Raw genomic sequence first — 17,370 nt, forward strand, 5'->3', positions numbered from 1 at the left:
ACTTCTGAGCTTGACTACAATTTCCTGAGAGAAATGGTGCACTTTGAAGAGGTTGAATTTTCTTTACATACAGCATATTGCGTTGAGCACATTAGTTAATGATATGTAGTGTGTTCTTGAGTGCGCTTTGAATTAAATTTAACAATCATTTCACTCTGTTGAATGATAATGACACTAATATTGCTAAATGAAAATCAGGTACAACTGAACTGAAATACACTACCAGGATATAATGTACATGGTGGGATAATACTAATAGCTGCATGATAATCATTCAAATAGCACACATCATCACTGGTGAAGTTAAATGATGCAATCCTTTGGTCTGATTTTGATTTCTATAAATGTTAGAAGAAGATGATTGCCATTGAGGAGTAACGTACACCCTTTGTTGTACTGATTGTTAAAAAATACTTGGCTACAACGATTGTACCACCATCCACCATTATTACCAACACAACCATTGCTAACAGCACAATTAATAACCCACTGATCATTGTCCCTGTCCATTGTGGTGAACTTCATCCCATTCAGTGAGTGTGAACCAGTAATTGGATCAGTTGTAACTCCATCAAATCCTGATATGGTTAATGGATACTGTTCAGTGGCTGGTCCTACTCTAAAGTTACTGTATGATAGATAACCTTTTGTTCCATTAGTAAATGTATAGTCAATATGTAGCTCCCACTGTCCTTGATTGGTAAGGCAATGAAGGGAGTACAGTCCTATCCAAAATTCTCCTGTGGTAGCTTTATCATCAACTGGTAGTGTACCAAATCCATCTTCATAATCTACCCAGAGTCTGTTAAAGTTGACACTTCCATCTATTCTCCTCTGAACAACAAGCCATCCTCCTCCAGCAGTGATAGTGTCGCAGTATACCTTAGTAATAGTTGATCGATTGTTGCCACAGAAATTCCTCAGTTTATATTGTTTAGGCTTGTTAGTAATCTCACTGAATATAGAAGGTCTAAATCCGAGATCACAACAGTTCTCAATGATGACATCATTGTTAGTATCTTGAGCCACAACACCAACTAGTATTACTAGTAATACTACGATAGTTGTAGTAGTAGTCATTGTAGACTTATCAACACTGATCAACTGTAGCTAGTTCACTGTTAGTAGACAATTTTGCGATATTGACAGTACATCAGAAGAGTGTTTTTATACTACACTGTATTTCCTTTTATGGTCATGTTATGACATTGTTGTTGTGATAGTCAGCTACCAAATATGGCACTGGTTCTGTGCTATAACATTAGCAATGAGATAATGTATCCTTATTAGGAAACTTACTGATGTGTTATTGTAATGTGGTTACTACCCCACATCTATGAATATATCATATACCAATCAGCCTATATACACAATCCTGTAATGTGTACATGACTGATGAATATCATGTACTAATATAGTAATCATTCCAATACAAGTCATCCAATCAACATCCAATATTATGATAAACACCAGTGGTACAGTTGTTACATCATTACATGTTATATGTGAATATCTCTTGTGAAGGTAGCTGCAATAGTTACTTTTAAATAGATCTAGACATCATATGTAAGTCAATGTGTATACATCTATATTGAAAATTAACATGGCCAGACATAGCTAAAAGGCATAGGTCACAAAAGTGTTAGAAAGTAGGCAATCATCATGTTTTCACAGACCAGTTCAGATTATGGGTATACTAGATAAGGGACATCACTTTTTACATGCCAATTGGTATTACAGTGGAACCTTGATTATCCGAACTAAATGAGTGGAAAGGGTGTTCATATAATCAAACAGTACATAACATCAAACTTCCATACATTTATATACAGAGCGACAGAGGAAGAAAAGCTGCATTTCAGGTATTCGGAAATCCACAGCAAATTTACAGAAATTCCATGTCTCTGTACATTTCCGGTGTTCATGAAATTTGCACATTTCCTTGTCATTTCCTGAAGTAGTATAGGGCACAATTTCTATGAAATTTCCTAATAGCATTATTGATGGTATTTCTTGACATTTCCTAATGCAGGATAGATGAAATTTACTGACATTTGTGGAACACAGGAAAGATCAAATTTTCATAAATTTCTTTACATTTCCTGCACCAGGATAGGTAGTGTCAAAATACAAATTTCCTGTCTAGGAAATGTCAATAAATGTCATGTGTCAACACATTTCCTAAGCACAGTATGGATGGGGGACAGTATGGTACCAAGTGTGCATTACCCTCTCCACCAGTTCAGGACAAATTACATTTCATGACATTTATGGACATTTATGGACATTTCCTAAATGGCAAGGAGCAAGCAGCATTAGTACATTACAACTATATATAGCTAGTTTACCTACTTTAACAGAGTTTGCAAAATGTATAAGAAACCTATATTACCAAGGTATTATTTCATTGTGGGTTTGGGTTACCACATTTCCTGTTAATGTAGGAAATATCCAGTAAATATGATATTTCTTGAAATTTACATGACGTGTCCTTGGCATTTATAATGTACCGTATATATTGCATTTAGGTTACACCAAGACCTTATCCTAATCTGTAAAGTGTTACAGTAGTCAGGTATGACAGCTGCTGGAGTGACAATCTCGGACTAAAATTTCACTACATGCCATGTGTCCTTGACTTGGGAAATCTCATTGAAATTTCTGAATAGTACAGGAAATCTCGCTGCATACCATGTATCCTTGAATAAGGAAATCTCATATAAATGTCAAATTTCTGGATAGTGTAGGAAATATCACTGCATGCCATGTGTCCTTAAATTAGGAAATCTCATGTAAATGTCAAATTTCTGAATAGTGTAGGAAATGTCACTACATGTCATGTGTCCTTGACTTAGGAAATATAATGTAAATGTGACCGGATCTTGGAAAAACCTACCTTTTGGGCACAAGCAAACTTTTTGAGAAAACTTAAATGAAAATTTCAACACTTTTTTTAAAGTTCATTTTTTTACACATTTGGATAAAGCAACTATTAAACCTTCTTGCTGTGAAGTTTCATCCCCATAGCTTCTTTTTCCTAGGAGATATGGATTATTATATCAGACCATGCAGTAATTTCACATGCGTGGGATAACAATTACCTTACAAATTGGGTGATTTGTTCAGCTGCTGAAATGGCTAAAACTTAGTCTTAGACAATGATACATGGAATTTAATTGCTGAAAAGTACCAATACTACTTCAATAATCTATTAGAAATGTATTTTAAAGTATTTTAGATGACAACAATGAAGTTATTGGTAAACAAAGTGATTTGTCACCATTTGTCGCCCTTAATCACTCACAGAATTCAATACATTACCATAAAAGTTAGCTTGTAATGTACAGGATAGAAAATTGGCCATATCTCAGGAATACTTCAAGATATTAAGCTGAAATTTTAACATAAGATAGATGAGCACCTATAGTACCTCATTTAAACTATAAAACAGAAAATTGACCAATGTGCCAAAAAGGTAGGTTTTCCAAGATCAGGTCACAAATGTTAAATTTCTGGGTAGTGTTGGAAATGTCACTGCATGCCATGTGTCCTTGACTAAGGAAATCTCATGTAAATGTCAAATTTCTGAATAGTGTAGGAAAGGTCACTGCATGCCATGTGTTCTTGAATAAGGAAATCTCATGTAAATGACAAATTTCTGCATAGTGTAGGAAATGTCACTGCATGTCATGTGTCCTTGAATAAGGAAATTTCATGTAAATGTCAAATTTCTGCATAGTGTAGGAAATGTCACTGCATGCCATGTGTCCTTGACTAAGGAAATCTCATGTAAATGTCAAATTTCTGATTAGCGTAGGAAATTTCACTGCATGCCATGTGTCCTTGACTAAGGAAATCTCATGCAAATGTCAAATTTCTGAATAGTGTAGGAAATGTCACTGCATGCCATGTGTCCTTGAATAAGGAAATCTCATGTAAATGTCAAATTTCTGGATAGTGTAGGTAATGTCACTGCATGTCATGTGTCCTTGACTAAGGAAATCTCATGCAAATGTCAAATTTCTGAATAGTGTAGGAAATGTCACTGCATGCCATGTGTCCTTGAATAAGGAAATCTCATGTAAATGTCAAATTTCTGATTAGTGTAGGAAATGTCACTGCATGTCATGTGTCCTTGACTAAGGAAATCTCATGTAAATGTCAAATTTCTGATTAGTGTAGGAAATGTCACTGCATGCCATGTGTCCTTGAATAAGGAAATCTCATGTAAATGTCAAATTTCTGGATAGCGTAGGAAATGTCACTACATGCCATGTGTCCTTGACTTAGGAAATGTAAATGTTAAATTTCTGGATAGTGTAGGAAATGTCACTGCATGTCATGTGTCCTTGACTAAGGAAATCTCATGTAAATGTCAAATTTCTGATTAGTGTAGGAAATGTCACTGCATGCCATGTGTCCTTGACTAAGGAAATCTCATGTAAATGTCAAATTTCTGATTAGTGTAGGAAATGTCACTGCATGCCATGTGTCCTTGAATAAGGAAATCTCATGTAAATGTCAAATTTCTGGATAGCGTAGGAAATGTCACTACATGCCATGTGTCCTTGACTTAGGAAATGTAAATGTTAAATTTCTGGATAGTGTAGGAAATGTCACTGCATGCCATGTGTCCTTGACTAAGGAAATCTCATGTAAATTTCAAATTTATGAATATATGCAGGAAATCTAACAACACGTCAAATTTTTGGCAGAGGAAATGTACAGACACATGAAATTTCCAATGTTTAAGGAAATGTCATAACATGGGACATTTACAGTATACAGGTTTACTCCAGGTTTGATATAGTAAATTCAACAGTTGCATTTCCTGTACATTTTCATGCTGACTTTTGGTCCGGAAATGTGACTTTTTTTCCTGTGAGCTTTGCTCAACTACTCTAATAAAGTATACACTTGTTGACAAATATGCTAATTGAGCAGTCAATTTGGTGTTCAGATAATCAAAATTTTGGCTAATTAGTGTTTGGATAATTGAGGTTCTACTGTATGTGTTCTTGCTTTGAAAATGTGATTTAAATCTAGGAAATAACAACCATAATAATTATGTTTTTACTGGCTTGTAAAGGCCTACATGTTATGCAGGTGTGCAACTCTTGAAGCATCGTGGATAAACTTTCTGAAAGATTTCTACTTGTGATTACTTTATATACAACAACAAAATTAATATGTTATGCTTTACGCCATATGTCAAAAATAGTTTTTTGCTTGTAATCACTTTGCACTTTGAAGCCTTTACAATCTTTTAGTTTTTGAAGTATATACATTAGAAGTCTATAATGTGTGCAATCACACTTGTAAAATCAGTTTGGCTTCACAACAGAACTTTGTCTTTACTAGATTATTACACATTTGTATCACGTGTCACACACAGATGTGGAAAACAGCATGCAAAAGGCACATCTGAGGCTAAACTAATGTCTAACTGTTGCAAAACCAACCTGAAATGTTAACCAGACTTGAGGACTAGCATGAATATTTAATACTTTAAATTAATTTCTCTAATAAAACAACCAATCACTGCCTGTCAAAAATCCTAATTGAGCAGCGCAATTTGAAAATTGCTCAAAAATTGTTATAATAGACCAACACCTAACACCAGTAAAGAAGTCAGCAATTGGCTGTTTCGGCGCTTCTGTAAACCATGCAAGAGCAAAGGTAGTTAAGTACAGCAGTAATACAGCTGCTATTACTGTTATTCACTTACTGGCTAACTTCAGCATAGAATTCTTCACTCACTTGCCTAGACTACTAGGCAGATGCTAGCAGCATCATAGGGCGAGCCTGAAGGGAATAAGTGTTTTATGTTATTATCTTTGTGGTTGTATAGCTTGTAAATATCTCATGTACCTCTAGCATTTTTTTTTTTTTTAATTTAGAAGCTATGGCTAGGTAATATGTTGTGGGTAATTCATTTATTGATGATTATTATAGTTTTACAGGTAATGCTGCTTGGAGTATAGGTCATAATTGAATGTTGGTCTTATTATCTAGCCATTCATGCTAATGGAAGATAAGCACATTATATAAAAGTACGGGGTTGAAATGTGGTTTGAGCACCAGTAGGAAAAGGACAGGAAAAGCACAGGTAATGTACCATTCACATTGGAATTCATTTAAGGGATTTTTTCCTCTGGCTGGCCATGTTACTGTAGTTGATTGCAATGAATGTTTGATATTTTGCTCCTCGGTCATGGTCTGAGGAATGGTTGGAACAAAAGTTCTACGTACGTATATCTGGGTTGTTGTGATCTTCTGTTATGTTTGTAGGTGAATCAGGTTGCTTTACATGTGTAGGTCAGATGGCACGGATACTGTAGGTACATTTGTAAGATGATCATTTTCAGGTAAAGCTAATATATTATCATGATTGATTGTAATATTACTGAAGTATACATTATTTGTTATCAACCACTGCAAGGCAGTCAGTATTTTTGATCATCGCACACGTATAACTGGTGCAATTAACATTTGTTCTACTTTTGACAATCCCTACAAAAGGAAGTATTAAATGGTTATTAGACATCATGTGTGAGAGGAACATAACTTACAATAAGTTCTGGACCAGGATCCATATTATTAGCAGCAGAAAATAGCTTTGGGACATGGCTATCATTGTGACAACGCCTACAGGTACTTATGTCAATTATTGAAATGCTTGGGAATTTTTCAAGACATATTGAACAGTGCCAATTCAGCATGAAATTCTGTAATCTTGGCAATGAATGCAGGGTCACTAATGTCAACTGGCACATGACGTTTGACATGTTGTGATTGGTCCACATTCACATCAGTATTTGCTACTACAAACACTATCAATATAAACAAATCATGAAAATGAGTCACAATAGTTATTGTTAGTGTGATATGCACATATAAACCATCTGCAAGAATGTGGTAGTGAATTTAGACCATAATCAGTTATATTTTTTATCAGTTGTATAGGATTCAGTTTAATATTTTATGAACAGCAATTACTAATCTATTATGCGCATATCAATGTTTTGCCCCTGAACACGGGCAGAGGTGGGGGATAGGTGGGGATTTGACATCTAAAAATTCTTATCCCCACTACCTGGGGCTACTTTTGATGTCGAATCCCCACTTATCCCCAGTAAAAGACCACGAAACACTCGCTACGTGCCCTCGTAGCATCAAATATCCCACCACCTGGGGCACGGTTTGAGGTCGATTCCCCTACTAATCCCCGCCTAACCCCCACTTCTGCCCGTGTTCACAGTAGTGGGGCAAAACATCGATAGGTGCATTATACTCAAATATTTTTGTGAGTTTTACAAATTTATATATAACAAACGTACTAATCCTGCCTTCTCTGCTGTATGATTGCGTCCCTTTACTCTTGTGTAAATTGAGCACGTCTTCTCTGATATTCAGTTTCTCCTTCGTCTTTCTTCTGCTACCTGTGAAGTTTCTCGATCTCCTCTCAATCTATACTGCTCTCTTCTCTAAGGCGTTCTTCCCTATCCATCAGGGACAACGAAGTTTATTTCATGGCGTGGTAGACGAGAGGAGCAGTGCTATAATCTACGCCGTTTTTTTCCGTGACATGGTCGATGACACGAGCATGTATGGAAGTGCTGTAATCTTCGCCGTTTACTTTACCGTGGCATGGAGTATAGTGGGCATCAATTCGGTAAGTTTCCGATTTCTTTTGTAATTGTTTGTGCATGGTTGATGACACGAATTTACGTAGGCGACTCCCTAGTGTGGGACTCTCTCAGGCTCGTCCCAACAAGCTGTCTAGCACAATCAAAAATGGCAATTCCGTGACCACTCTTCGGCTAATATATTTTGATGATTGATTTCACTTCTTTGAGTCATTTATTGAAAATTTAGCTCCCAGGTCCCTCCCAAAAGTCCCGGCATTTTTGCTATGGCGCGAAATTAAATATGTTTGCTAGTGCAACCTAAAATCGGGGTATGCTGCGTACAATAGTCCACCAAGACATCGTTTAGGATAAATAAACCTCACTGATTCCAACTCTGTCATCAGTTTCATGCTATGACCTTTATTAGACCCAATGATAGCTTCAACTGGAGGAGAGAAAAAACAACATAAAATCTAGGTAGATGCTTCAGTATATATATGTAGAAACTTGCATAAGACAAGATGAAACTTGCACATTTGATAAGGTAGCAGTATATGCAGGAATATCAAGTGTGTCGTGTGGCCTTAACAAAATATTTGGTCCGGGTGTATAAACGGTCCGGCCGGACCGCATATGTTCGACATAAATGGTCCGGCCGGACCAGCTTTGACAGCAAAAATGGTCCAACCCGAGCAAAACTGGTCCTGGTTATAAATGTCAATGCTATTAAAGCTAAGCCACTCGATACTACTTGTTGTGATTAGCTATACTGAGCTACAAAACTGATAATTCAACCGAGGCTAATACCAACTTAACCAAAGTCAAAGGCTAGAGACAGTTCGTCCTCAGCACTGAGTTAGCGAATACTGGTGGAGTACCATCTTCGCATTGTAGCTACCTTCACAAAGTTACAGACAGTTGCTGAAGAAGTTGGCGCCTAGCAAACTATAATATTGCTAACTTATAGCTAGCTATTACTGCACACAGTTTCATTCGCGTCTCTTTCCCGGACAGAGGCGTAACTAGCCAGAACCCGGGCCACTTGGGTCCCAGGCCAGGCGGCATCAATTATTGTACACTAAAATCCCATCCAAAAACAACTTATAGCTGTAAAAAAAGTGCGCATCCAAGTAAAGCAGAGTTAACTGCAACAAAAAGTAATTATATCATAATGCGGCCATGTGCGAGGTGTGCAAGTTGTAAAATTAATATTAGCTAATCACATAATACAATGTTATTGTTAAAGTGTTAATGAGAACTATGTGATGCTGCTAGTTTTTAAGTGTGTGAGCATCTTCATAAATGCCACACAAATTTAATTCTCAATAAAACAATGTGTATAGATTCTCTGATAGCAATAAATAGTTTGAGTTTGGCCACCTTTCCTGGCTTATTAAAGTATTAATGAGAACTATGTGATGCTGCTAGTTTTTACGTGTGTGAGCATCTTCATAAATGCTACAAAAATTTAATTCTCAATAAAGCAATGTGTATAGATTCTCTGATAGCAATAAATAGTTTGAGTTTGGCCACCTTTCCTGGCTACGAACAAAGGAAAGGTGGCCAAACTCAAACTATTTATTGCTATCAGAGAATCTATACACATTGCTTTATTGAGAATTAAATTTGTGTAGCATTTATGAAGATGCTCACACACTTAAAAACTAGCAGCATCACATAGTTCTCATTAATACTTTAACAATAACATTGTATTATGTGATTAGCTAATATTAATTTTACAACTTGCACACCTCGCACATGGCCGCATTATGATATCATTACTTTTTGTCGCAGTTAACTCTGCTTTACTTGGCGCGCACTTTTTTACAGCTATAAGCTGTTTTTGGATGGGATTTCAATACTTTTTGTTAGAATAAGTAATGCACTGTTGATAACAGTAGGTGAGTTTCCATGGTTTTGACAGAAATCCTAGATAACAGTGACAGAATATTAAAATATAACTAATTTTAGTGGCCATGGCCGCCCACATGGGGGGTAACTGGGGTTTTTTCCCCCGGCCCCAGCCCGAAAGGGGCCCCTTGAATACCTGTTTAAAGAAAGATCGATATACTCTAATAGAGCAGTCAGGATCTAGACCCTTCCTTGCCATTGGGCCCCTCTTTAACTCTTTTCCCTGGGCCCCCTAATTTCTCGGGGCGGCCCTGTTAGTGGCATGCAACTGCAGTCAACTAACACCCATTTTAACTAGTAAACCCTTAATAACACTTTGCCTTTCATCTTGTACTGTATTAAAACGATCAAGATACTCTATTAGAGCAGTCACAAAACAGTTGTAACACAGCAATCAATATTTAACATAGTTACAACTTCTGCTTAGCATCAGATTGTATACTTTAAATTACTGTTTTTTTAGGCGTGTTAGATCGTGTTCGTAGCTCCTAAAAACGCTAAAGAATTCTCTCCGCTTTCCTGACTTACAGGGAAAGCTTTCGTGCTTTGTTCCTTGATTCTTCGACTACAGTGCAGCGGAGTCGTCATCTATACCATAGAGGTTATCGACGAACAATGCCCAAGCATGGACAAAAAACGGGGGTGTCTATTTTACGGACCCGACCGGACCGTCGGACCGGAAGTTTCTGCTTAGCAAGCTAGGTGTTTAGCAGGTATATTTTACGGACCAGACCTGAAGAGTTATAATTAAGGCATGCGTGCACGTGGATAGGGTCCGCAATCCGAAAAATCAACTTCTACAAATCAATTCCCCTACCATTGTGGGATGTTCATTGTAGTATCCCATTGCTTGATCCACCATGAAACTGGTGGCACGATTGTTGTCTTTACAGAAATATCGTTTTCAGTATCTCGCAAGATGCAAAATTTATTTTTTAAATTTCGTGCTCCACACAAAGGACCGGATGAGTTGTTGTAGTTGAAAAGTACGTAAAGAAATAAGTAAATGATCTGCTGGGTGCCCGGCACAGGGTTGTTTTCTTTGAAAAAACAGACAGAGATACAAAGTTTCGAATTCAAACTGCCCTACCACTCAGGGTAAGAGAAGCCAACTCTTCCTCATAGTGTTTCGATACGGTTGGGTACATAGTCTGTCTATGCTGTTAGTTTGGAAAAGATCTGAGACTTCTCACCATCTGGGTGACGAGCGTCAAATTTTTCTGCAGCATCAAAGAATTGTGTCGCGCTTTCTAGCCATTTCCAGTGCTTCTGCAGCCACAACAATCATCAATTATAAACTAAAACTATGGCAAAAGATGTCCCTGAACGTTTGGTAGCAGCGGTTGTCAATTATTATTTCATCCACGGCTTCCACGCCTCGCTCTAAGCTATGCATCCAGGGAGGCAGCAAAATCGTCCAAATTTGACTTCACCCCTCACGCTCCACAGCAGCTTCAAGTTTTCACTAGATCACCCTACATCACCATTATGCTGCAAAACATCCAAAACAAACCGAAAAAAGCACAAAATCTTTCATTTTTGATTCGAGCTGGGTGGAGCTCCTGGTGAGCTGCTGGTATACTGCACCATATGAAATCACAGAAACACCAACTACTACTACTACCAAACGTTTTGATCCATCATTTATCATCATTCTAAACAAAATTAAGTGACCAGTGTGTCATCAGAAGTACTGGAAAGCACTTTGGTACCATTGAGAGAATCCCTTGAAATGACGCACGAAAATTTTGACGTTCTTCACCCAGATGGTGAGAAGTCTCAGATCCTTTCTAGACTAACAGCATAGACAGACTATGCATCCAACCTTATCACATCACTATGAGGAAGAGTTGGCTTTTCTTGTCTTGGCTGGTAGGGCAGTTTGAATTCGAAAATTTGTGTTTCGCTCTCTGCTTTTTGAGAGAAAGCAACCCTGTGCCGGGAACCCAGTGAACCATTTGCTTATTACTGTGCGTACTTTTTAACTACATAAACTCTAGATAATACCTAGCTAAGTAGCAAGTTCTATCCTGTTCTTTGTGTGGAGCACGAAATTTAAAAAATAATTTTTGCATCTCACGAAATACTAAAATCGATATTTCTGTGAAGACAACAATCGTGCCTCCGGTTTCATGGTAGATCTAGCAATGGGATACTGCAATGAACAACCCACAATGGTAGGGGGATCGATTTGTAAAAGTTGATTTTTCGGATTGCGGACCCTAACGTGGATCGATATTTCCATGATCGTGAGTGTTTTTTAAATTCCGTGTGCAAAGCTCTAAATAAAGGCTGAAAGCTTGTGAGAGGTGATATTTTCCGGCCTCATCAGAGCTAGTGGAGTTCGGTAGCTATCTCAGCATAATGTAGTGTGTCATTGTTTCGAAGTAGACAAGAATGAAGATTTAGCCGCACACGAAGTCGTAAGACTGGTTAATTTAAAGCTTTAGTGCAGGCGAGTGCAGGTGATTCGGGGACGGAGATTGCAGATTAGCTATGTAGGTTTAAGATTAGATAGCTACTGGAAAGTCAGCTCAGCTGGTTTTCCCAGGGGGTGAAAATCCCCAAAAGGTACAATCACATGCATACTGTACATTCTATTAAACTAATAATTAAGATTAATTAAGTAAGTGTGCAAGGCCATGTGTGACTTCTCTGGGGAGGCATATTTTTAAGCCTATAAGAGTGTAATCCACGAAAGTAAACTCCCACTGTAGTTATTTGTTGCTAGTTGTGTGTCTCTGAGCTGCTGAGCAGTCTGAGCAAGAAATTTTTCAGAAGGACAGTTAGTTATTGCTGCATCCCAGAGCCAAAACATTGTTGCAGTGTGTAACCAACGGCAGACTGATCCAGCATTGATTAGCACTTTTTCTTCTGATACAGATCAAGGAAAATTGGTCAGTCAAAAATAATAGCTATGGCCTTTTTTATAATACTTGCAATTGTGTTTTACGTACGTAGCTATAGCATGTAGAGAGTTCAGCTACAAAGAAAGCACCATGTAGAGAGTTCAGCTGCAAACAAATCACCCTGTAGAGGGATCAGCTAAAAGAAGTTACCTTGTAGAGAGTTCAGCTACAAAGAAACCATCATGTAGAGAGTTCAGCTGCAAACAAATCACCTGTAGAGAGTTCAGCTACAAACAAATCTCCCTGTAGAGAGATCAGCTAGGAGAAGTTTCCTTGTAGAGAGTTCAGTTACAAAGAAACCACCATGTAGAGAATTCATTTACGAACTAGTGACCCTGTAGAGACATCAGCTAGAAGAAGTTACCTTGTAGAGAGTTCAGCTACATAGAAACCATTCTGTGAAGAGCTCAGCTGCAAACAAATCACCTGTACAAAATTCAGCTACAAACAAATCACCCTGTAGAGAGATCAGCTAGAAGAAGTTACCTTGTTGATAGTTCAGCTACAAACAAATCACCCTGTAGAGAGATCAGCTAGAAGAAGTTACCTTGTAGAGAGTTCAGCTACAAAGAAACCATCATGTGGAGAGTTCAGCTGCAAACAAATCACCTGTAGAGAGTTCAGCTACGAACAAATCTCCCTGTAGAGAGATCAGCTAGGAGAAGTTTCCTTGTAGAGAGTTCAGTTACAAAGAAACCACCGTGTAGAGAATTCGTTTACAAACTAGTGACCTTGTAGAGACATCAGCTAGAAGAAGTTACCTTGTAAAGAGTTCAGCTACAAAGAAACCATTCTGTAAGGAGCTCAGCTGCAAAAAAATCACCTTTACAGAATTCCACTACAAACAAATCACCCTATAGAAAGATCAGCTAGAAGAAGTTACCTCGTAGAGAGTTCAGTTACAAAGAAACCACCATGTAGAGAATTCATTTACAAACTAGTGACCCTGTAGAGACATCAGCTAGAAGAAGTTACCTTGTAAAGAGTTCAGCTACATAGAAACCATTCTGTAAAGAGCCTAGCTGCAAACAAATAACCTGTACAGAATTCAGCTACAAACAAATCACCCTGTAGAGAAATCAGCTAGAAGAAGTTACCTTGTTGATAGTTCAGCTACAAACAAATCACCCTGTAGAGATATCAGCTAGAAGAAGTTACCTTGTAGAGAGTTCAGCTACAAAGAAACCATCATGTGGAGAGTTCAGCTGCAAACAAATCACCTGTAGAGACTTCAGCTACAAACCAATCTCCCTGTAGAGAGATGAGCTAGAAGATTGAAGTTACCTAGTAGAGAGTTCAGTTACAAAGAAACTACCATGTAGAAAGTTCAGCTACAAACTAGTGATCTTGTGGAGACATCAGCTAGAAGAAGCTACCTTGTAGAGAGTTCAGCTACAAAGAAACCATTCTGTAAAGAGCTCAGCTGCAAACAAATCACCTGTGCAGAATTTAGCTACAAACAAATCACCCTGTAGAAAGATCAGCTAGAAGAAATCACCTTGTAGAGAGTTCAGCTACAAAGAAACCACCATGTAGGGAGTTCAGCTAGAAGAAGTTACCTTGTAGAGAGTTCAGCTACAAAGAAACCATCATGAAGAGAGTTCAGCTGCAAACAAATCTCCCTGTAGAGAGTTTAGTTAGAAGAAGTTACCTTGTAGAGAGTTCAGCTACAAAGAAACCATTCTGTAAAGAGCTCAGCTGCAAACAAATCACCTGTACAGAATTCAGCTACAAACAAATCACCCTGTAGAGAGATCAGCTAGAAGAGGTTACCTTGTAGAGAGTTCAGCTACAAATTTAAAGAAACCATCATGTGGAGAGTTCAGCTACAAACAAATCACCTGTAGAGAGTTCAGCTACAAAGAAACCACCATGTTGGGAGTTCAGCTAGAAGAAGTTACCTTGTAGAGAGTTCAGCTACAAAGAAACCATCATGAAGAGAGTTCAGCTGCAAACAAATCTCCCTGTAGAGAGTTCAGTTAGAAGAAGTTACCTTGTAGAGAGTTCAGCTACAAAGAAACCACCATATGTAACTGGGCCTGTGAAAATAGGGCATGTGGGCACATGATTTTTGTCTACTTTTTCAAACTTCCATCATTCATAACTTTTTATATTATAATGCTATGGCAATACAATTTTCAGCTCTCACTCAGCATTTAATTGGCTTTATGCTGCAAGTTGCAGAATGGAAATATTCCGTTCCAACACTGAGATATGATCTGTATTGTTACGGGGTGTAGTTTGTGCCCACATGCCCTGTTTGCGCAGGCCCGGTCACATATAGAGAGTTCAGATGCAAACAAATCACCCTGTAGAAACATCAGCTACAAACAAATCACCCTGTAGAAAGATCAGCTAGAAGAAGTAACCTTGTAGAGAGTTCAGCTATAAAAAAACCACCATGTAGGGAGTTCAGCTAGAAGAAGTTACCTTGTAGAGAGTTCGGCTACAAAGAAACCATCATGAAGAGAGTTCAGCTGCAAACAAATCTCCCTGTAGAGAGTTCAGTTAGAAGAAGTTACCTTGTAGAGAGTTCAGCTACAAAGAAACCATTCTGTAAAGAGCTCAGCTGCAAACAAATCACCTGTACAGAATTTAGCTACAAACAAATCACCCTGTAGAAAGATCAGCTAGAAGAATTCACCTTGTAGAGAGTTCAGCTACAAAGAAACCACCATGTAGGGAGTTCAGCTAGAAGAAGTTACCTTGTAGACAGTTCAGCTACAAAGAAACCATCATGAAGAGAGTTCAGCTGCAAACAAATCTCCCTGTAGAGAGTTCAGTTAGAAGAAGTTACCTTGTAGAGAGTTCAGCTACAAAGAAACCATTCTGTAAAGAGCTCAGCTGCAAACAAATCACCTGTACAGAATTCAGCTACAAACAAATCACCCTGTAGAGAGATCAGCTAGAAGAAATTACCTTGTAGAGAATTCAGCTACAGTAAAAAGAAACTACCATGTAGAGAGTTCAGCTGCAAAGAAATCACCCTGTAGAAAATTCTGCCACAAACAAATTGCCCTGTAGAAAGATCAGTTAGAAGAAGTTATCTTGTAGAGAGTTCAGCTACAAAGAAACCACCATGTAGAGAGTTCAGCTAGAAGAAATTACCTTGTAGAGAGTTCAGCTACAAAGAAACCATCATCTAGATAGTTCAGCTGCAAACAAATCACCTGTAGAGAGTTCAGCTACAAACAAATCTCCCTATAGAGAGATCAGTTAGAAGAAGTTACCTTGTAGAGAGTTCAGCTACAAAGAAACCATTCTGTAAAGAGCTCAGCAGCAAAAAAATCACCTGTACAGAATCCAGCTACAAATAAATCACCCTGTAGAGAGAACAGCTAGAAGAAGTTACCTTGTTGATAGTTCAGCTACAAACAAATCACCCTGTAGAGAGATCAGCTAGAAGAAGTTACCTTGAAGAGTGTTCAGTTACACAGAAACCACCATGGACAGTTCTGTAATAAATATATGTATTATATATATAATTTGTACATTTACTGATTAAATCAGAAATATTTAAGGTACATCTGCTTCATCTTTTCTTCTTCCTGTGGTAAAGAAAAAAAGATAGGTTAAACAAGTCCCAAAGCAGGCCATAGGCCGGCTTTGGGGTATACAAATACAAAAAGAAGTGAAATCTAATCCAAAACAGCCAAGCTGTAAAAAAAGTGTGCGGCCCTCAAAAAGGCTATGGTGAAAAAAGATGTGAAATCCAAAGTGGCGGCCAAGAAATGGCTGTGATGGTAGGTTAATGGTAAAAATTTTAATAACGACAATTCAGGTGAATTTTGTGCCAATTTACCAAGCGGCACCAAAATTCACCTGAATTGTTGTTATTAAAATTTTTACCGTTAACCTACCATCACAGCCACTTCTTGGCCGCCACCTTGGATTTCACATCTTGTTTCACCATAGCCTTTTTGAGGGCCGCACACTTTTTTTACAGCTTGGCTGTTTTGGATTAGATAATAATTTCATTCTGTTGAATAAACAATGACACTAATAATACTAAATGAAAATGTGATACAACTGTACTGAAATACACTACCAGGTTATAATGTACATGATGTGATTACAATACTAATAGCTACATGATAATCAGTCTAATAATACACATCATCACATGATGAAGTTAAATGATGCAATCCTTTGGTCTGATTTTGATTTCTATGAACGGTAGAGGATGCCACTGGCCATTGAGGTTTATTGTATTACTTTTGTTGTACTGATTGTTGAGAAATGTGTAGGAGCATTGGCTGTACCACCATCCACCAGCATTACCATTACCACTTTTTACTGCACAATTAATAGCCGACTGGTCATTGTCCCTGTCCCTTGTGGTGAACTTCATCCCATTAAGTGAGTGTGAGCCAGTAATTGGATCAGTAGTAACTCCATCAAATCCTGATATGGTTAATGGATATTTTTCAGTGGCTGGTCCTACTCTAAAGTTACTGTATGATAGATAACCTTTTGTTCCATTAGTAAATGCATAGTCAATACGTAGCTCCCACTGTCCTTGATTGGTAAGGCAATGAAGGGAGTACAATCCTATCCAAAACTCTCCTGTGGTATCTTTATCATCAACTGGTAGTGTACCAAATCCATCTTCATATTCAGTCCAGTCTCTGTTAAAGTCAACACTCCCATCTCTTCTCCTTTGAATGACTAACCATCCTCCTCCAGCAGTGATAGTGTCACAATACACCTTAGTAATAGTTGATCGATTGTTGCCACAGAAATTCTTCAGTTTGTATTGTTTAGGCTTGTTAGTAATCTCACTGAATACAGAAGGTCTAAATCCAAGATCACAACAGTTCTCAATGGTGACATCATAGTTAGTATCTTGAGCCACAGCAACAACTAGCATTGCTAGTAACACTATGATAGTTGTAGGAGTAGTCATTGTAGACCTGTCA

At 37.9% G+C, this 17,370-nt stretch overlaps 2 protein-coding genes across 2 annotated transcripts; both read right to left on the minus strand.

Moving 5' to 3' along the window:
- Nucleotides 1-261: 261 nt before the first annotated feature.
- On the minus strand, nt 262-1,125 carry LOC136242986 (fibrinogen-like protein 1). Its single transcript, XM_066034496.1, has one exon. It carries the CDS (start codon nt 1,078-1,080, stop codon nt 304-306), a length of 777 nt encoding a protein of 258 aa, XP_065890568.1. The 5' UTR covers nt 1,081-1,125; the 3' UTR covers nt 262-303.
- A 15,319-nt stretch (nt 1,126-16,444) lies between these two features.
- Nucleotides 16,445-17,370, minus strand: LOC136242994 (fibrinogen-like protein 1). The gene has a single exon (XM_066034509.1). The coding sequence runs from the start codon at nt 17,355-17,357 to the stop codon at nt 16,584-16,586; it is 774 nt and encodes a 257-aa protein (XP_065890581.1). The 5' UTR covers nt 17,358-17,370; the 3' UTR covers nt 16,445-16,583.

This window comes from Dysidea avara, chromosome 2 (genome assembly GCF_963678975.1).
Source record: "Dysidea avara chromosome 2, odDysAvar1.4, whole genome shotgun sequence".
NCBI classification, from domain to species: Eukaryota; Metazoa; Porifera; class Demospongiae; order Dictyoceratida; family Dysideidae; genus Dysidea; species Dysidea avara.

Excerpts from the sequence above, each read along its gene's own strand:
- LOC136242986 (XM_066034496.1), bottom strand. The coding sequence starts at position 1,080 with ATGACTACTACTACAACTATCGTAGTATTACTAGTAATACTAGTTGGT.
- LOC136242994 (XM_066034509.1), bottom strand. The coding sequence starts at position 17,357 with ATGACTACTCCTACAACTATCATAGTGTTACTAGCAATGCTAGTTGTT.